The sequence below is a fragment of the Notothenia coriiceps genome, unplaced genomic scaffold, assembly GCF_000735185.1.
Source record: "Notothenia coriiceps isolate Sejong01 unplaced genomic scaffold, NC01 NC01_scaffold00020014, whole genome shotgun sequence".
In the NCBI taxonomy this organism is placed as follows: Eukaryota; Metazoa; Chordata; class Actinopteri; order Perciformes; family Nototheniidae; genus Notothenia; species Notothenia coriiceps.
Genome location: NW_011352715.1, coordinates 28,824 through 50,932, shown reverse-complemented (window position 1 = coordinate 50,932; position 22,109 = coordinate 28,824). Strand labels below are relative to the sequence as shown.

Genomic DNA, 22,109 nt, shown 5'->3' with positions numbered 1-22,109 from the left:
TCATCATAAAAAATTGTACACATAGACATTAAAGATGAGCTCATTTCCTACACAAATGAAAACGGGAGAGACAGGTGTATCTGAGTGTGAAATCACAAAGGGGGAGAGGATCCACGAAATAGCGGTTTGTAGATACCGTCGAGATACGTGCCCGCCACCACCACCGCGCAGGAGTAGACAGACCAACGACAGTGACACCAAAAGTAGGTGCAGATGGTCCAGTGGGCGTCACCTTCCGGTGCTGCCTGTAAATGCGGCCTGCTTGTTGTCGTGTCCATTGTTAGAACACGCAAGTGTTTGTGTATCTCAGGTCTTAGACAACATATTTTTTTCTATTCCTGAGTTTTATTGTAAAGAGTTCAACAGTGGTGCTTAGAGACACGTGTACTTGTGTGTGGACTTTTTGTTCGTTGTCGACGGTCCTGCGGGAGTAACTTTGGTCTGCTGTATGGTGGAAAAACCACGACTAAAACCCGGATTTCCAAATTCGCCATAAAACGAGTCGAATGTCCGAGACACAGACAGACGACACACATGGATTCCCCTAAATAATACTATGTCCTCGTTTGTTTATGACGACGAAAGATTTACTTCTCCAACGACTGTTCAGCCTGCGTAAGGTCGGCACCTTTATACAACTTTTATCTAAATTTGTGAGATATGTCGTTGAGGTTTTGAAATATTTTGTAATGTAATTCTCCAGTAAAATTTCCCAGGATATAATACGACACACCACCAAAGGGAAAGGACATCAACCAATACATGCAAAGAACCATACATTTACCCAGGGACGATTCCCCAAATTTAGGGTCGATTCTAATCTTTTAAGGGTCGATTCCAAACTTTTAGGGTCACAATGGCGAGGTATACTCACACGAGTAGGGTGTGTGATGGCGGCGGGACGGACTTCTAGCCCGGACGGTAACCTAGAGGAAACAAATGAAGTCATTTGTTACTTCACGTAGTAATGCAATTGTTAGTCGAAGATAACCGATCGCGAGGTTGAGCAAAATGGAACTACACACGTCCCCGCCCGGTAGAGCATTCCGTCGAACTCGGTTAGCTGCGTCGGTCGATTGGTGTCCGTCATACTCTTCTCTATTTTATCGGGAAAAGTTTTATGTATTATACTTGGACTTTTACTCGTATTATACAGGGAGAAATTTCGGGACTTACGCTGGTAACGTCCACGTCACACTACACACGCATTTGCGTTGGCAGTCTGACCATAAATACATTTCTAATCACTCAACGTCTTTTCTACTGGGAGTATCTCAATACCAGTCTTTACTTACTCTTCGTAAATAGACTACGTCCGCAGTATAACGGGTGTGTACTTCTAGGGTTCGCGAGTCATGTGGCCGCGTGTCGCCGGCCATACACTCTAAATTAGAAGTACAGACTAAACTTCTTCACTCAAGTAAAAGTAAAGAGGCTTAGAAATGTACTTCAGTAAAAAGTACCCATAACTAGCAACTGTTTTAAAGAGTACCTGACCTCCCTTTATATTAATAGAACAATAATGTCATTGTTCGCTAATGAATGTTTCCATGCTGAACAACGGCAACATGACAACGTTCCCATTGGTCCCTCTTCTTTAGAGAAGACCAGGAAATGATGGATACACGGATCGTGTTCAAATCAATAGGCACGCAATGATCACGCCACACATTCAAATTAAAGTAAATAGCCTGTTTGGAAAATGTAAGAAGTAAAGGTAAAAAGTCGTCAGAAAAATATAGGAGCGGAGTAAATTACTGATACCAGAAAAATGTACTTAAGTACAGTAACAAAGTATTTGTACTCCACTACTTCCCACCTGTGGGAAATAACCAGAAAGAAAAAAAGGTGGGGAGTGAGGGAGTAAAGAAACGTCATTCTCAAGGTAAGCTCTGGAAATTGTAAACATATTACATGCCTGTATTGCTCTTTACCTAATCAAGTTAAAGACTTTGTTTTTTTTCAAAGTTTCACAAACAGGATCTGGCCTCTGAGCCGGCCTAAGACCCCAGCATTATTGCTTAACAGCAGCTTTTGCCTAAAACAGCAAAATACGGATGTTCTTTAAAACTTCAGAGGCACCAGGTCACCACCCTGCAGCTACAGCGGGATAATATCTAAGGCCAAAGACGCTTAAAAGGTTTTTTTTCTATTTAAAGGAAGAAAGAACATTTCAAAGAACAAACAACACTATACATGGGTCTCCTTCTTTGACAGGGAGATACATATGGAGTGGTTATGTGAGTTCAAAGATATCGTGAAAAGGATATCTTGAAATTGTGGAATTATTTTTAAAAGCCATCTATTAAACACCTGAACTTTTGAAACAACATCCATAACATTCATCTGGCTGCAACTTTCAAATTATGTATCTAATATATCATATTCCAATCACTTGTATATAGACTCTTATTGCACTATTTTTTCAGTTGTATTGTGTTGCTCTGTTGGAGGCGCCTGTGACCTAAGATTTTCCTCCACATAACTACACTGCAGCTATGTACGTAAGACTCATAAAAGCCTTGAACCTTGAACTATGGTTTCATTACTATTAGTTATTTATCTATTGGTATGAGATATGGTATCCTCTCTGTCCCGACAAAACAAGCTCGGGGCAGGGTTTAGTGGGAGCCTGGAAAGCAGATTGGACCTCCCGGCAGACTTCAGGAATCACATAGGAGTTATTGGAGATATGCTATAGCCATAACATAATGGGAGGAAAGACAAACCTCTGCCAGGAATACAGTCAGACTATGAGAGTGTGGACTGGAATATGGATGTGTGTGCTGCTGTGGCCTTGTGACAGCATGAGATCCTACTGTAGTCTCACAAGAAAGGGAAATCTCAAAGATTCCCGCGGTCAATAAAAACAACATTACCCAGGGGCCCATTTCACCGACTTTATAGTATGGCAAGAGAAAAGTAAATAGAGTGAGGCCTTTTATTGTGGATTTTAATAGATGTACTGTAGGGACTGACTCTTCTATGGCACTGCGTAGTGTCTTTGTCAACACCTAATATAAAGGTGTAAATCAAGTCTATATTAAAAGAGACATACATGCTCCTGTGGTAGCCTTTGTCTCGCGTAATGTAATGGCAGGACATTCAAGTTCTATATTTACATTTCCACGGGTAAGACTATAAAACACTAACTACTTCAATTACTTGTGCAAATCAGCCTGTCCAGGTAACATAGCTTCTCATGTTAGACTCAACTTGTTAAATATACATCGTTTTTTCAACTCATGGTTATAAGATTTACTGCACTGGCAAAAACTAATCAGGTGATTCATCTTTGAAGACATTTTTACGATCTCTTCGGCTCATAAACGGTGCATCGGTAATGAGTAATGAGTGAGAGAGGACAACATTCAGGGAGAAATTCTAATGAATAAATTCAAGGCTCAAGTGTGGAATCAGAAAAGGTATTGACTTTGCAGGAGGTAATCATTACACATTTGATATCTTAATCATAAAACATGAACAATGTCTCTTATTGAGGCAGATTCTTTCCATCCTCCTGGATCCGTCTTCTTTATATTCTTACAAATTATATATTTTGTCAATTGGACTGTCTACCTCTTACAACTATTCTCTTTGTTCGTCTTCACACACACCATCTATCGCATAACTGTCAGTCCTGAGGTGTTTTTCAATTTTTTTTCTCCATTAATTGTTGGGTTTCTTTGGGAGTTTTTTCTTTTTCTAAGGATAGAGGGTGAACAAACTGTAGAGCCCCCCTAGACAAAAGGTGTAATTTGTGATATTGGATTGAATACAAATTGATTGATTGACGGTTAACAACAACAACAGCAACCGTTGTTATAATATATATGACACAAATACATACAATATGGGACAACAAGCTTGCTTTTGAAAGGCCTGGGCTTGGCACCAGGCAGAGTGAAACTGAGATAAATTGAGTTGTTGACGGCTACCGGTTCACACACATTAGGAGAGAAAGAGGGAAGGAGAGAGGGAGGGGATTGAAGGGCTGCCTCATTCCCTGAAAGAGGAAGGTACACTTCCAGGGGAACTGAATACCCCTCTGTATCCTTCAATCTCTCATGTATACGCTCACTGTCTCACACACACCCACCCACAGGAAACACGCACACACACACGATCCCAAGGATAACAGCCACACCTAAAACCTCGTATTTTTAGATGTGATTTCAGTATTTGACTTCGCTGGTCACGCAAGCTTGATCACACACAAGACGACCCCTGAAGCAATTACGCTGCTAGAGTTTACTTTGGCATTTACTGCACACACACACACTTAGGCGCAGACACACCTGACATTGTGCATGTTTTTAAAAAGTGATCTCACCTGTTGTGTTTAAGGAATCAGGTTCTAAACATGGATGGCAAACGGTTATTTTTAGCTCACACACAAAGCCTAACATTATATGGGTTATTTCAAGTTTCTCCCTGCTGTGGGAAAGCCTCCAGCCCTTAGGGCTAAGAATCAAGTTTCTATGTGGGGAGATGCGTTTGATTGGCTGAGCTGCCTCCTCACATGATGTCACACGATCAGGTGTTTTTTGTTTGCTCTTCTCTAGCCTGAAGTGGAATTTACCAAACCCTAAAAAAGAAAGTGAAGTCACTGAGATTGATTCAGGGGAGCTTTAAAAACATCTCCTCTTATGAAAACAGATTACGTCAGGTCTAAAGAACACGTGTGTGTGTGTGTGTTTTGCAATGTCCACTCACACGTCTCCTTGCACCAGTCCGTACACGCTGTGAATCGTCCATCCGAAGCCGCCGAGCAGGACGATCACCAGGACGACGATGACCATGGCAGGAAGTCCCCAGCCCAACAGGAAGTAGAGCAGGTGTCTGCGCTCCGTGTGCTCGTCGTTCATCACCAGCACCTGCCAGAAGTTCACCGCCTGGGTGCACAGTTTAAGAAAACAACATGAGTGTGAGCGGTGAAGCAGATATAATAATAATAATAATACAGGTTTATTTATATAGCACTTTTCATACAACACATGCAGCTCAAAGTGCTTTACAAAATGACACATCATAAGTTTAAAATAAACAACAAGAAATTCCCCTCAAGGCAAGGTAAGTTTATTTATATAGCACCTTTCAACACAAGGTAATTCAAAGTGCTTTACAAAAAATGAAAGACATTAAGAAAATGGCATTTAAAATCAGTCATTAAAAAGAAAAGCTAATAAAATAAACATTAAAAGAAAAAATAAATGGATAAAAGTTACAGTGCAGTTTAAGATATGAATAGTTCAATTAAAAGCAGCAGCAAAAAGAAAAGTCTTCCGCTTGGATTTAAAAGTAGTCAGAGTTGCAGCGGACCTGCAGGTTTCTGGGAGTTTGTTCCAGATATTTGGGCAGTTTGTACGCTGCTTTTCCATGTTTAGTTCTGACTCTGGGGACAGAAAGCTGACCAGTCCCTGAAGACCTGAGAGATCTGGATGGTTCATAATTTAGCAGGAGGTCAGAAATGTATTTTGGGCCTAAACCATTCAGTGCTTTATAAACAGCAGCAGTATTTTGAAATCTATTCTTTGACACACAGGAAGCCAGTGTAAAGACTTCAGAACAGGAGTGATGTGATCCACTTTCTTAGTGTTAGTGAGGACTCGAGCAGCAGCGTTCTGAATCAGCTGCAGCTTACTAATCGATTTTTTAATGAGACCTGTGAAGACACCATTGCAGTAGTTGAGTCTACTGAAGATAAAAGCATGGAAAAGTTTTTCCAAATCCTGCTGTGACATCAGTCTTTTAATCCTTGATATGTTCTTTAGGTGATAGTAGGCTGATTTAGTAACTGTTTTAATGTGACTGTTGAAGCTCAGGTCAGACTCCATGACTACACCGAGATTTCTGGCTTTATCTGTTGTTTTGAACATTGCAGACTGAATATCAGCGCTAACTTGTATACGTTCTGCCCCTTGCTCCAAAAACCATTACCTCAGTTTTGTCTTTGTTTAATTGGAGAAAGTTCTGACACATCCAGCCATTGATTTGTTCAAGGCACTTACTCAGTGTTTTAACAGGAGAATAGTCTCCTGGTGAAATGGTTATGTACATTTGTATTTAATCCGCATAGCTATGGTAACTTATTTTGTTGTTTTTCATTATCTGAGCCAGTGGTAGCATGTAGACGTTAAAGAGAAGAGGCCCCAAGATGGAGCCTTGAGGTACCCCACATGTCATATTTGTCAACTCAGATGTGTATTTACCTATAGAAACAAAGTTTTTTCTGTCCTTGAAGTAGGATTCAAACCAATTTAGAACTGTTGCCGAAAGTCCCACCCAGTTTTCTAGTCGGTCTAGTAATACATGTATGTTGTGTTCAACAGTGTCAAACGCAGCACTGAGATTATTTGTTAAGAACTTTAAAAGGTACATGCAGCAAAATATAACATTTTATCAGGTTAATAGACACAAGGAGGTAAAATGTATGATAATAAATATCAAATAAAATAAAATAAATAATGGTTTCTCTCTGACAGATAAGACACAAGACAACTGAGTCGATGCAGCAATAAAATATAAAACCCCATAAAACAAAGTGAACATATAGGTACAACAGAAATACAAATAAAAGGATTAAGACCTATAAAAGAAATAAAACAAGGTAGGTAAATAATAAAGACTAAAAGAACACTTGAAATAGGGGGTTGCTAATGAAAAGCTAATTGTGCCAACACAAACAACAAACTCATATAAATATCATATGTATCTTTAATTTTGTTGTATAATTTCATTTTGTATGGATTTAACCCTCCTGTTGTCTTCGGGTCAAATCTGACCGATTTACTACTTTCATCAATAATAACTTTGGTTATAGTCATAGTCTGAGCTATGGTCATAACTTTTTTGTTTTACATTCGATTGCGTTAAGGCTTTATGATATCCTTCACAGTAGACATTTGAACATATACAATGGCTGATCACCACTTTCATTGTATTTTGGATGATTTAGTCAACTTTGTAACACCCATGGTGTTCCCGGTCAAAAATGACCGCCATAAAGAAAAGGAATTAGTAACCATCCGGATCAGATAAAACACACGCACACTCAAGATGTGTGTCCCCCCCCTTATGTGCCCATCCCCCCACATGGATCAGTCACACCTGGCACATGCAATACATGTCCAGTGTCTATTCTTTGTATATTTACTGCAGTTTTTTATGTATACCAGTAGTCTGATACAATATGTACAGTTTGAAAGGGTGTTAAAGGACATTTGGTGATGGTTAATGGTTTTTGTGTTAATGTAATAGCATTTAAAACAGGACCGGTCAAATTTGACCGCGAACACCAAAGTAAGGGGGGGGAAACAAAGACAATAGGAGGGTTAAATACACTACGATCAATATTTCAAGATATTACGGTACTTAAATTAATTTCTTCCAAAAAAGGTAAAAATAATATTAAAGAACAAAGAAAAGGATGAAAACAATAGGAAATGCTCCATCTACAGATAAGTGCATATTTTACTCTACATACTGTAACAAATATGTGTCCATGATGACATTAAGTAATTGTTGAATTTGTTTTCCCTTTTTTGAGGTGTAGACGTTTCTTTTTTAAAGTTTTTTTGTAAATTGGCAACAAAGCAAAAACAATTTAGCCGGTTATCTAATTTTCCCAGTATTTTGAAAGGGGCAGAGCGTTGGAGAAAAATCTATTATACAATCTCTTTCAATCTTTAAATCTTTTTTTCTTAAGTCTTTTATAACTCTATATCAAAACCAAAATGCCTGTGTGAGGGAGTCACTCTGAGTGTAGAATTTTTAACATTTTTATGATGGGATAATATTTCTCAGTAATCACGAGAGGACATTTGGTCTTTATTGTGAGAAAGACACACACATATCCACAGTGTTATTACACCCACAATAGCTATATTTGCTTGGTAATCTAGCAGGCTTTGATGGCCTCATCCATGTGATGCACTGAGCCCCGCATTGTTACATAAGCAGCTTATCTGAACACCTGTTGGTTGCAACACAATGTCTTATTACTGTGTCAGCAGACAATTACATATCCTCAGAAAATGTCAAAAGGCTGCAGTGTAAAGGGCAAAGATTTTCAAGTTAGGCTCAAGGGGAAAAACAAAGTAGCTCTCTATTATTGATCTGTGGAGTATTGGTGTCCTTTACTGCAGCTAGCCTCATGAAAATCCTTATATAGAGATCCAACTTGAATTTATATAGGGAAAACATAGGCTATATCTTCTAAACAATTCCTTCTTTTGTTCAGAGTAATACACATTTATGCAACAGCTAATGAACAGCTGATGATGTGAGTGACTTTCCATCTGTCTGCTACGCTGTGATGCAACTATGTAATGAGGTTAAGGGACGCTGACCCCCCCCCCTTTCTGATAACTTCTGTCTCTGATACATAACCATGTTGTATAACGGCTGATAAAAGAAACATGTATGTGAGTGCACACAACACAAGAATACACACACTCAGGCTCATAATGCAGCTACATACACTTCAGTTGTGTAACAGCTTGATTGTTTTGAGACAGAAGTGTGATGTCGGTCCGACTCAAGAACTGACTCTCCCTATAGGTACAGCTAATGGATTATGGGTAACTCAGCTGTTGCCTTTGAACCCCTCACCTACTAAATAATAAAGCAATGTGTTACAAATCTAAATGACTGGCCTACGGATCGATGTGCTTTCAGACTTTAGCAGGTCTTTCACTACAGTGTTGTTATGTAATATGATGCAGTCTCTCAATAAGCTGCCTCTGCAGTTCAGGAAAAGCTGGTCTGGATAGTGATTCAGTTATTGGCGTTTTTTTGGCATTTTGCCAGCACATATTCCTCTGTCCAACTATTGCATGCATAGCAACTCACACACACACACACACACACACACACACACACACACACACACACACACACACACACACACACACACACACACACACACACACACACACTGCAGTTATTGATTTAAAGTCTTCTTCGTGGTCTGAGATGGGTTGCTGGCGCCAACTCATATCAGCTACTTAGCTGAAAGCAGCTACCTGATAGAGGGGGATAAATGACCTGCGAGGCATCAGTGGGGTCGATACTGAGACGTTGATGAGGACAGAAATGTCTTAAAGTCACACATCAACCAAAGCCAGAGAGGCAGCAACATTTTCATTGTCAGTTAATGTCGTTTTTGTTGTTGTTAAAGAGATGCTTTATCATAGATTCACTTATTGGCAAATGTTCATCTGGAGTCCCTGGGCAAGTACATAACAATCAACAAACACTCGACATATAAATACTATATGACTGGTTTCTCCAAATGTACCATAGGAAAAAGAGTCTGTGCATGTTTCAGGCTCACCTTGAAGCCAATTCCAATAGTTGCTAAGAATTAAAGGGGCCCTAATGTGTTTTTTGGGGGGTTTACCTTTCCAGTAGTGTGTTATACTGTACAGGTTTTTTGTGCATGTCAATGGTCTGCAAAAGCTAAAATCCCAAAGGACCCTCCAGAGGGAGTTCCTTTTACTTACTTTTTGAACATTAAATCATGTAAAAATGTCACAGTACAAGCAGAAAACACAAATATGAACCGGAACATGAGCATACTAGGGCCCCTTTAAGAAATGGCCTTGGAGGTTTTTGGCAATTTATGAGAAAGTTACAAGTCATTGAGTAAGTGTATGAATACAAATCTAAAAATCTTTCCCGAAAGCAGAACCTTTTCTCCCTGTTTGAACCCCTTCTGGGGTGAGTCACAGTTTATGTTTTCTCCACTAGATTGAATCAGCTCTTTTAACTACAACCATGTGTTTCCAAACTTGCTTTTTACGCCAAAATCTTTCATCTCACGACCAATTCTCGTCACTCAAATTCGAACACTTCAAAAGCCACATGAAAGCCTTTGGTCTGAGGGTTAATCCCTTAAGATATCTCACAGGTCGTCTGGTAAACAATCAGATAGATCGACCTATAGTAAAGTATGTGCCGGGGGAGATTATATCCACTACATAAACAATGATTATGTTCCCTTACAAACGTCACACATCGGCTAAGAATGAGGGTTGATGCAACAAAACACAGTGACTTACGCAAGAGGGGGAGAGTTTAATTGGGGACAGCTCTCCTCTGTACACTGGTCTGGTACATTAAATACAATTACTGGTGAATTGCGTGTCCTTTGTTAATGTGGTAGAACCCACTTAAACCCAGCCTAAATGACTCGTATACACTCTTGTTATCGGATTTATTGTTGGACACGGAACAACAGTTTTAAGGGATTTTGAGTTATGACGACAATGGATTAGACTATTTATTTGGCTGTGAGTTTACCTTACAGTTTTCACAACATGTTCAGCCGACACCCAGTGAAGGGAAGCTGTTGTGCAGTCAGTTGTACAAGGATATGTAAGTCACACGTTGATAATATAAAAAAGGCAATCAAATATAAGAAAAGTTGCAGCCTAGTTAAGGTCAGCAGATCATATTTAACATTTCTCACTCTTCCTTAGGCAGCATTTCATGGTGGTCCAACCTCTATTAAAGGGGCTGTTTTATACTTGTTTGAGTTCTCCCTTTCCTGTTGTGTCTTATACAGGTTGTTGTGCATGTATATGGTCTGCAAAGGCTAACATGGGAGAGAGGGAGATTCTCTCACACACAAACCCCCCCTGCCTAAAACGCCTCAATTGGAATCCTTTTTTACTTCTGTAACATAGTGACATCACTATGTAACACTCATGCTTCTATTGGCTAGCGCTCCAACACATTGTACGTGATAGGCTAAGGTTTGGGACGTCTTGAAGCGGTTGACCAATCACAACAGAGCCGGCCAGCTAACCAATCAGAGCAGACTGGGCCCTGGTTTCAGACAGAGGGTGAAAAGAGGTGCTGCAGCACAGGCAGTATGAGAAAAATAAAATGAAAATAAGCATAATAAGGCCACTTTGAATCTGTTTTTAACGAGGTGATATTTTTTTAAGCGTTTTAAATCCTAATCAAATAAACTAAAGAAAAATAATTATATTTAGTAAATTAATTTGTTTTACCACTCCGCATTCCTGTGTACAAAATCATGTTTAGTTTTTCTAAAGTTTTGGCTTTGACGAGATTCACTCTTTGTGGGATGTATATAAAACAACAAATAGAAAATAGGGGTGGAATTTGTTGTTGAAGCAATAGTTTAATGATCCGTGGCAAATGTTTTGAAGTCAGTCTCTGATCACATAAACCACGGCACTAATAACTTGTTCATGTTAAGCTGGACTTTGCCCGCCTGCCTTTGTTCTTCGCCGTTATGTCACAAACTAAAGAAATAGGGGGCAGATGGTAAAAAAACAGGGGGTTTAGGAGCTGCGAGGGGGAGGTGTTACTAAGTAGTAGCAGTCTAGGGTCAAAGATCATGTCATGCAGCAGTCTGTACCTCGACTCACCCCCTGACTCAAAACCTGTCTGAGCCTAGATGGTGGAGGAATGAAGTTTCACTAGTTATTATGTAAAAAACACATGCTTCTTCAAAGAATGGGAACACAGTCTATGCCAAGTCATGAGGACAATGAGCAGGAGTAAGGGGTGAGACTTCACTTACACGTGCACTTCAATTAGTGATATTTAAATGAACACAACAAGGACTACAAATAACGCCAGTGAAGAATACAATTTGGGAGGAAAACTGAAACATATTCAAGTGCACAGTAGAATAATATGCTATGAGGTTCATATGCTGTATCCTTTAATGACAGACTGACTTTCTTGACCCTCTTGAGTTTCTGCTCAACACTTTGCTCCTTTGTCTGGTTGAAGGCCTAGTAAAGCTTGCCGACTGGAGAGACATAATAGAAACAGGGAACATATCGCTGCTAAAATGAGGAAAATAGTGTGTCATCTATATCTAGCTGAATGGGAACAATTACAGCAAAAATGGGTAACCTAGGAATATGTCACCTGACCATATCACCTGACATATGATACCATGCAAAAGCATCTTATGTAAAAACTTAAATGTACCAGCTATAGTATGGTTTGGAGACGTCCACAGGTATGGAATCAGATCGATGACACCTTATAAATATCTTTATCTTTGTCCGTCTGAGAAAAAAACTAAAGGCAGCCGTTTTTAACCCAATAACGTCAGAGCTTGATTACACTAATCAGAGGTTTAATATTCTCTGAAATGCATTTCATTTGTACAATTATGTTCCCTCTGTCCTACAGTATATCTCTGTTTATTATGCGTTACCAATATGAACCCCATGTGTAGATGTTTTGGGACCATTTAGGGTTAAATTAGATAAGATTTAGGGTATATGTTAATATTAGGTGTTTTTTTATAGCTTTTATTGTTTCTTGATATTAGATGAACTTTCTTCAATTCTAGAAATTTGAGTAATATATATTGTAACATTTTACAATAGGGGTTTCCTATTTCACATATCCCCATTATGTCCTATGTACTGTATGTACGTTTTTAAGTTGCAATGTAAAGTAAATTGTGTCTTGCTGGTTAGCCTGCTGTTACCTGTATGAGCATCCAAAAGAACTGACTGAGGTGGAAATAGTGAGAGAAGAGTGCCAGAGCAGCACAGCTGTCCTCTGAAAACATCCGGCCACGAAAAGCTGACACCAGGAAACAGATCTGAGGAGAAACAGAGAAAAAGACAACTTCAGAATCAGCTTACATTGTGTGTAAATTAGCCTTTCATCCTTTAGCATATCAAGCATTGCAATGACTGTATGCACATAATTTGCCCTGTTAGGAGGACACATTGACATGTTGGCTCACACAGACACACAGGTGCAGTCCTCTCCGCAGTGTCAGCGGGTCATATTGCGCAGGAGGCGATTTATTGCTTGCGTTATAGTCCATACATTTTTAAAAAGGAGACAGCAGGACTCAGACGGCCCTCCTCCCAAACAGAGACATCCTATCCTGCAGACCTGTTACATCACCTTGCAGCAAGCTATGCAGGCAGGAGTACAAATAATACATAAACAACTCTGACAAATATGTTTCGAACCATCCCACATGCACACAGATTTGTACAAATGTGTGGGTGTAGGACTCCAAATAACTGAATAAAGGGCAACAATCACTGCAGAAATAAGAAACAGAGAGATGGAGAAGTTATTCGAAGGAGGGATCATATCAGGGCCAGAATTTAATTAGTAACATGTGAGGCAGGGCTGTTTAAAGCCATGAGGGCAGCAGAATATATTCAACCTGCTGTCCAGCTGAGAGCTTCATTACCCTCAGGTCTGACAGAGTTACATAACGCAGCCTGAGGCCAGTGCCATGGAGCAGGAAGAGGGTGAATAGAAGAGAGAGGGATATGAGAAGGACGAAAACTTGGTGTCAAATGTCACCTCGATTATATTAATTTCCCTTAGCAGTCAGGGACAGACCGAGACGAGGTCAGAACACCAACTATACTTTGTCGAGATTCTTGAGCAACATATATATTACATTTCATTTCAATGTTATATAAAGCAATTTAGAATAAGTGCACTCAACATTGGGGATAAAACCTAAGAAAAGCAAGAAGACTGCAGGTACATTAGCTCTCAGTTAGTTACCATTGTCGGTGCAGTTTCTTTTCTTTTTATTGGTGAACAGGTGGGTTTACAGTCTAAGACGCGACACTCTCAGTGACTCCACCATTTTGGGGTCAAGACGGTGTAACAGGCGTGTTTTTCTTAAAGGCTACAGGGTCCCTCTTGCAGTTAGCGAGATAATTGGCTGATGCAGAGGGAAATGAATGTGCTAACGTGCTGGATTTAAGAAGGACCCGATCCATTCAGAGAACAGTAGGCCAGTATACTTGTGTCTTGAAATGGATTCAGGCAGCCACAGGCAGTCAGTTAAGGGAGTGGAGACAAGGTGTAGTGTGTGACAACTATGATAAAGACCAGTCTGGCAGCATCTAAACAGAGTCTTCTTACCCACATAACACACAGCAATTATGTGTGCTACCTCAACAGTCATTTTGAGTTAATTTACCAAAGCCAAGCAAGCATATGATTCCTAGGACAGACAAGTTGAGCACTTTATATATCCAAAATATACTGCTGGCACCGGCTGGTTTGCGTAGATACACAGTCTCTATAGTAACCAGGTAAACAGGCACATTGAGCAGTGACATCACATGTTTTCCTGACTCAAATACAGGTGCACACACCTTATACTTATTTGACTTCACTGGGGTTTAGGTTACTCCAAATAAATAATGACATACCCTTTAGAATAGATGACACCCTTGACACCATGTTAGAGTGGGGATTTCAACATAGTCTGACCTCAGATGACTCTCTCCCATCCTCTTTGTATTGTATCATTCCTATGTCTTTTACCACACATTAGAAAGCCCATCAGGGAAAAAACCTAAACAACCATTCCTGGGGGTTTCCATCAATTACTAACCAGTTCTGCATCTTCCTGTTGAATAATCATGGTGTTCCACATTTATGCAAGGCGCACACTTAACTTTGTTTGACTTGATTGGTGTTGAGGTCACACTAAATAAAGAGTGACAATAAGTGATACTCTTTTGGATGACACCTTGTATGTTTGAATGATGGGATGTCAACGTAACTAATGTATTTTCCCCTTCCTCTTTGTACAGTCTGTTTGTTTTTCTCATGTCCTTTATTGCCCACTAGGGAAAACCCCAAATAACCATTCCTGGACTTTCCACCTCTTACTAACCAGGTCTGCATCCCCCTGTTGAGTAAGGGGGGAGAGTCAGGGTCGTTTTAAAAAACAAAGAATGAGTCAGTTTCCCATCCATGCTCCCAGCGCTGCATGCAGTGAGTGGGAGGGATGGCACAGGAAGGAAACTCGTGCCTGCGCTGCCTGGAATTGTGCCTGAGCGGAGAAGCTGTTCAGGTAGCTTATGGGAACAAAGATTATGCGGCGGGGTTGTGTGTTTTTGGCAGCCAGTTAGACTCATTTGGCCAAAGGCACAGTGTGACACACCGTCGATCCTCCCGAAAGCAAAACAAGGGGGGAACTACCAAGCGAGAAATGCTAAATAAACTGCAGGACGCTAGTCACATAATCATAAGCAAACATGCAGTACAAACAGGCTTGTGGGTTCAATTTTGTTAAATCAAGCGTGGGGCACAGTCAAGTGTGGCTCGCACAAAAAAGGTGGCGATGCATTTTTTGTGGCTGTGTGCACCAAGGGCACACGGAGGGCCGTTTCCAAACCGATCCCTACTCCCTTCCCACTTCCACTCCGTGTGTGTGTTCGCTTGGAGGGCACGCCACATTAAGTACCATCTAAAACAAACTAGTGGAGAGAGGAAGTTATTTAACCCACCAACAGGAAGTCTGCATCGGTCCTGACTGAACAGCCTGCCCTGTCATGTACAACACTGTCTGCATTTAAAAACCCTGTTTACAGTTCTATGCAAACATTTACTAATAAACTGTGCAACATAGGACACACAGTTAATGTTGTCATACAGATGTAAACAACTTTAACTTCTAAAGATCAAATGTACCTGTGTCTAGTTTAGAAAATGGTATCCTGTACATTTAGTTGTAAAGTTTTGTATATTAACAAGGACTGTTGCTAAAACCAAGCAGCCCCTAAACATCAGATTGAAAAACAGAAATAAAACAGTATAGGAGGTCAGTGTAGAAGTGGGAAAATAGACACATGGGTGTATTAGGTGCTACTCAATCACTTTGTCTCTGCTCATCCCTTTGCAAGGACATCAGGCTAGATATAAATTATATTAGGTTGTGTCTTAAACTCTTTGTCTTAACATGGTACATCTTTGAGCAATGTCCCTTTTACTGCAGCCTTCCGTGACAAACCACAGCAGCCACAGAGAGAACTATTGAACGACTGACACCACTGACCTGTGGTGAAACTATGACATAACAACTACAGAGAAATGGCCTCGAATAGAAAGGAGGGCAAAGGGCTGGAAAGAGCGTTTGAGTGCAGTGGTGTGTGAATAAACCCTATCACAGATCAAGGACAGACAGCAGGTAAATGATTCAACAGGTCCCTAAAATAAGATGTCACACACACAAGCTCTGACAGGAACACGAGCCAACTTTGTATTGCTTTTGTTGCTATTACATAATACTCTGTTGTTGCCGCTAACTGTGATCTGGCTAATATATCACACCTTGTGACATATTGCTAAAATAGAAAGACAGGGAAATAATCTGTTAGGATTTCTACATGGCTTCATTTCTTTCATGGGACATTAGAGTGGAGGCTGGAGGATGAACACACACAGACTCTCTGAAGTGAAGGTCCAATGAGCTTTCAATTGAACCGGGCCATCAAGTTTTCTGTAAACAGACAAGTTACGCTGCTGTTGCCAAGAACTGTGCAGTTCAGAAACACTCCTACTGTCAAGGAAGGCTAGAAACAAGCATGCAAATACATAAAATGTTAAGTTCTGTATATCGAGGCGGACATCTTCAACATTAAATGTAGGCCTTCAAATGAAGCACTAGAATATATCTTGGAGAAATAAATCGTCCGAAACTAAGTATAAAGCATAACATGGATGCTAAAATCGAAAAAAACTATTTATTTTCTGAAATGAGTGTAAGATACAGGGTGTTACAGGGAGAAGGGAGGTACCCATCCTCCCTGGAGCTAATAACACTAATTATACAAATGTAAGAGACAATAAATCAGCCTTTGATTAGGGCTGTCAGGGCTGGGATTGATAATATCTTTGTGGAGGCCCATTAGCTGTGATAAGCCTCTGTAGTAGTAACGGAGGTAACGGTCATAACTGTGGTCATTTTTAATATAACACAGGTACATGTCAGCACTGCAGTAATAATGACCTGCCACAGGCCTAGGTTAGTAAGGTGGGGAGGCAACAGGTGTGTATGTGGAGCTTATCAGAGACTGATCTAACGCTGCACCCTTTGTCCCCAGGCCTCCTTCTCCTTTGTGTAAGACATCAGGAGTCGGCCTGTCTAGACCCCGGGGCTAGAGACTTATCAAGAGCAGAGACTGGCTGGTGCTGCAGGACTCCTAATACATTTCATATCAGTGTGGCGTGTGTTATGTGTCACGTCTGGTAAAACAGGAACCTCAGAAGCTGGAAAACAAAGTTCCGCAATTACGCAACACAATTATTACTCCATTTAACGAAGATTATACACGACAGAGAGCAAATCAAATAGAAAAAAAGGCATCTTCTCATAAGCATTCACATGTTTTAAATCAGTTAACGAAAAACTTAAATAAAGAGTCATACTGGAGGAAATGAAAGAGAGCTGCATTCTCACAGAAAAGTTTCTCTCTGCTTGAGAGAACTGATTTAATCTACACAGGGCCGTCCCTGGCCAACTTGGGGCCCCAAGCGACATTGTGAGGTGAGCCCCCCCCCCACCGACAGGAGTGACAATTTTTTTTTGGGAAACAAAGTATTTTGCAAATATAATTCCTGTTTATTATTATTATTATCAACAGTTACTTTTTTATACAGTCAGGTAAATGGTAAATGTGCATGTATGTCGTTCAGTATGCGTTTACAGGTGGATACATCTGCATTTCCTGCCAAATACTAGCCTCAAAAAGATTAAAATATAATTAATGCAAATAAACTACTTCTACTGATAATAATAATAATCATAATCAATTCAATAATATAAATACTATATTATTTAAAATAAATAATGTAATATAGTCAAGACAAAACATGCTTATGACATGCTCAAAAACTGATTTTTCTTAAATCTGTATTCAAATGAAGTTCCCTCTGTCAATGTATCAACAACGACACACACATTTCTATCAGTATTTCTCTGTGTTGTGGTTGACATGATGATGACTGTTAGGAGTTAAGGGGAGAGGCTGAGCATCACCATGAAGGGGAGGGTGCGCAGAGAACTACGCTGAGAACTGCGCTGATAGAGAACTGCGCACAAGCCTAGCTCATAAGCCGAGGACCCCTGCGCGAGGCCCCCTGCGCAATGTGAGGCCCCATGCAGCCTGCGTGATCGGCCTGTAGGACGGACCTGAATCTACAGCAAGCCTCACATCTCACATCGCTTTCCGGTCTTTTTAATGGTGTATTATATGCATATTGTCAGTTTAATCCTGCACAATAATCAATATTTCAGCTATATGAATTCTGTTATTTTCTTCTTTTGGCCCTCCTCCCAAACAGAGACATCCTATCCTGCAGACCTGTTACATCACCTTTGTCACTGTAACGAGATAAACTGGGACAGCGGGTGGGGGGATGCTTGAGTAACGCTCAATAAGTGAATTCTGCTTTAGTTGAAAATGTATAAAAACATCAAACTGTATATGAAAGCATTTATAGTGTAGATGCAACTCTGTACAGAATGTCATTGGGCTCATGCCAATAAAGCTTTTTCAAATTAATTACCCATGAAAAGCTCTTGAGATTACATCAAAAAGTACAAAACAAAGTGGCTCTTCATTTCTTGTGGCCTTGTCATCAGGCCAAAGTCTTCAAGCCTGAACGATTTGGTCCATCTCCGAGGCTAAACGTCCAATCACAGAGCTCCTCATTGTTTTATGGCCATGGAAACTCTCAGTTTAGTGTTGTTGTTGTTTTTGTTTCAGATCTACTGCTGCCTTGGGAATGCCTCGACTTATCTTTAGACAAGATTGAAGTTTGACATGATAAGCATGTTTGAAAAATAAATAAATGCTTCTTTCCCAACATTAGCTCTGCAGTGGTTAACGATAACGAAGCTGAGAGGAAACCGGCTTCATGCCAAATGGCAAAATGAAACAATTAATAGACAACGAGATAAAACACAGTAAAACAAAGAAGAAGTTAGCTTTATAATAAAACTACAACTCTGTATAATTGCAAGGCCTAGCAAAAGAGACGAGTAACAATGCTGCACACAGGAAACACAATATATCTCTGCAGCTACGGTGCAGGGCTCATCCTCCCATTGAGCCGTGCTGCTGATCAATAGCCCTGATGCTAGTGTAGCTAAGTGTATCAGTGATGCTAAAAATAGCCCTTGCCTGATGCATTACATCACTGAGGGAAACGGGCCTGGGCTGTCTGCCTGCCAAACTATCCATCTACACTTGTGCCTAAAAACACTTAACCTCCACTTCTCCTCTCCAACAGCCTCCCTTATCCCATCCTCTTCACTCTATACCCCCAGCTCCCTCTCCATCCTCTGCTCCACCCTTCATCACATCTCCCCCTCCTACTCTTCCTCCTGCTTCACCTCCCCCTTCTCTCTAACTGCTACCGGTCTGATCTAGCTGGTTCCAGCCACAGCCTGCACCCTGGGTGTTTCCTCTTATGCCTTTGTTCAGGGAGAGATAAAGCTAAAAATGAAATACGATATTCTCATTCAGCCCTTTTATAATTGCAATGCCTCCCTATTATGCAACTTCAATGCTTTTCACTGTCAATCACACCACCTCTCCTCCTTCAAATCGGACCTATTTTTATTTTACCGAAGCAAATAACATATCTTTTCCCTCAGTCAAATGATTACTGCTTCGAATTGAGGAATGTTCCTGGCAGTGCGTATTTCAGAGCCATTCAATGTCATTGTTCCCTTGTGTTTCACTATTTAGTATGTGCAGGCATCTTCAGTCTCCTCACGTGCCGCAGCTCAGTTCAAGTGCGTGTGTTATTTATGTGCTGAAGGAAGCACACGGGACAGCCAGTTGTAAGAAGCAGGTCACATGGGGGGGATGGCTGTTAGGTGGGTTAGTGGGCCAGTGTGTGAGAAGGAGAAATATAGAGATTCAACATATGCTGACACGACATATGGCAGTTGAAAAAATAAAAAATAAAGACGAAAACACGAGTGCGCTGAGACTGAGGGTGATTACATCTTACTGGTGTACCTTGCGTCACATTTTGAGGGAAAGTCTTCAACAGAGCCACTGTTGCTACACTTTTAACATGTTCAGCACATTCATGCGGGCTAATGCTAAGCTACCTTAAGTGTTGTTGTGCAGAATGCCCGGTTTTTTAAGGTCAGAGAGCAGAAGTAAAGTTCACAGGTGTTTTGTGTTGAACCTCAGGCTGAGGCTTTCTTGCTGAGCCAGCTGTTGCCAAATAAACACACACCCCCCTTCAGGGTATTTTACATTCAAACAACCACAACACTGCATCTCCATTCACTTACACACAGTTGAGCACGTATACAGGGAGTTGCTGATATATTCTCAGTATAAAGGGTCAACTGAGAGCCTGAGTGTGGATGTGGTCTGGTGTGACACAGCAATAAGAGCCTGTCAGCACTTTGAAGAGTATGAGCAGCTTAAACCAATGTTGACAGTGTCACTGTTAAAAAGCAAGGGAATGCGGAAAGTAAGAACATCCCAGACTTGCTGCGTGTGCTCTACAGCTTTGAAGGGGAAATGTAATGGGGGAAAGAATATCCTGTACAATGTGTATTTCTGTTGTATTAGATTAAAGCACATGTTAGCTGATACTTTCATTCAAAGTGGCTTATATATAATGAAATACCATATACATGCCTATGGGACCAATTTAGGGTAAAGTATCTTGTCCAAAATGTTTAACCCCTGTGCCGTAGTCGACAAATGGGTGCATTAAAAACAAAAAGCATTACAATACATTTCATTTCTGATGATTTTATCCAGGTTTACTTAAAGGGGCCCAATTCTGCTCATTTTCAGGATCATATTAGTATTTAGTGTCTCTACTGGGACATGTCTCCATGCTTTAATGTTCAAAAAGCTCTTTATTTTTCTCATACTGTCTGTGCTGCAGCACCTCTTTTCACCCTCTGTCTGAAACCAGAGCCCAGTCTGCTCTGATTGGTTAGCTGGCCGGCTCTGTTGTGATTGGTCAACCCGCTTAGAGATGTCCCGCCCCTTAGCCTATCACGTACAATGTGTTGAAGCTCGAGCCAATAGAAGTGCGAGTTTTGCATAGTGATGTCACTATGTTCCAGATTAAAATAAAGGAGTTTGAAATGGAAGAAAAACTCCCTCTAGAAGGGAGACGTTACAGACCATACATGCACAGAAATCATGATCACACACTAAAGAAAAGGACAAACCAGAAAGAAGCATAAAATGGCACCTTTAAGATAATTGCATTCAACCATGAGGAACAGGAAACCAATGAAACAGGAAACCAATGATTTTCCATGACCTTTACCTAATTTTCCATGACCAAAAAAATGACTCTTTCTCAGCGGTACCACTGAAAATTGTTTATTTTAACATGGAACAGGAAAATAAGGTCTGTATATGAAACATGTTGAGCCTATCTAAAACAAATCAAATAGGCTTACTAGCTTCACGCTAAAGCAACTAACATCTCTCACCAGCAAAACGCCTCGTCAGTTAAAAGCCATTTTACGTTTCATTACTAAACCATACAGTATGTATTATTATTATAGTATTACTATTTCGGCGATTAGATAAAATATTAATTATATTTGACGCAACTTTAGTTAAATTTCCATGACTTTTCCAAAACTTTGGGAAAAATATTGTTTTCCATAACTTTTCCAGGGCCTGGAATTAGCATTTTGAATTTCAATGACTATTCCAGGTTTTTAATGACCGTAAGAACCCTGGAGGAAATAAACTCATGCAAGTACGTTAGCTTTCAATTAGCCAGACTTCGGTCAAACCTCTACTGTATGTGTGCTACATACAGAAGACCTTTTATGCCCATGGTGCAATCTCAAAGCATCGTGAATCGTGATTTGTTTTAATTTGGATTTTCTCAAATAATCGGTTGAAGCACATTCCAGCAGGCCTTCTCTCGTTCTCCTTTCACACTTCAGTCAGAGAGCGTCTGCAGCTGCTTTCCATCACGGCGGGGCTGTTTTCAAGGAGCCTCTTGAATTTCCTTTCTCAACATCTGGTGTGAACTAGTCTGGAGACCAGACAGAGACCTCTTAGGACTGTGAGGCACGAGACACACACACATGTGTGTGTGTGTGTGTGTGTGTGTGTGTGTGTGTGTGTGTGTGTGTGTGTGTGGCCTAGCATTACTATACTTGTGGGGACCTAAATACACAGTCACGTGTGGGGACTAGCCGCCCTTATGGGGACAAATTGGAGGTCCCGATGAGGGGAATCATTAATTTTAGGGTGAAGACTTGGTTAGGTTTAGGATTAGGGTTAGGGTTAGGGTTAGGGTAAGGGTTAGGG

General features: G+C 40.5%; 1 protein-coding gene across 1 annotated transcript in view; it reads right to left on the bottom strand.

Annotated features, from left to right (window-relative positions):
• LOC104952436 (G-protein coupled receptor 98) overlaps positions 1–22,109 on the bottom strand; it is a 73,724-nt gene that overhangs the window by 24,164 nt on the left and 27,451 nt on the right. Inside the window, exons 4-5 of the mRNA XM_010779254.1 lie at positions 12,491–12,607; positions 4,717–4,895 (exon numbers count right to left, since the gene is read on the bottom strand). Of these exons, the coding sequence (XP_010777556.1) occupies positions 4,717–4,895; positions 12,491–12,607 (296 nt within the window). The remainder of the gene's footprint in view (positions 1–4,716; positions 4,896–12,490; positions 12,608–22,109) is intronic.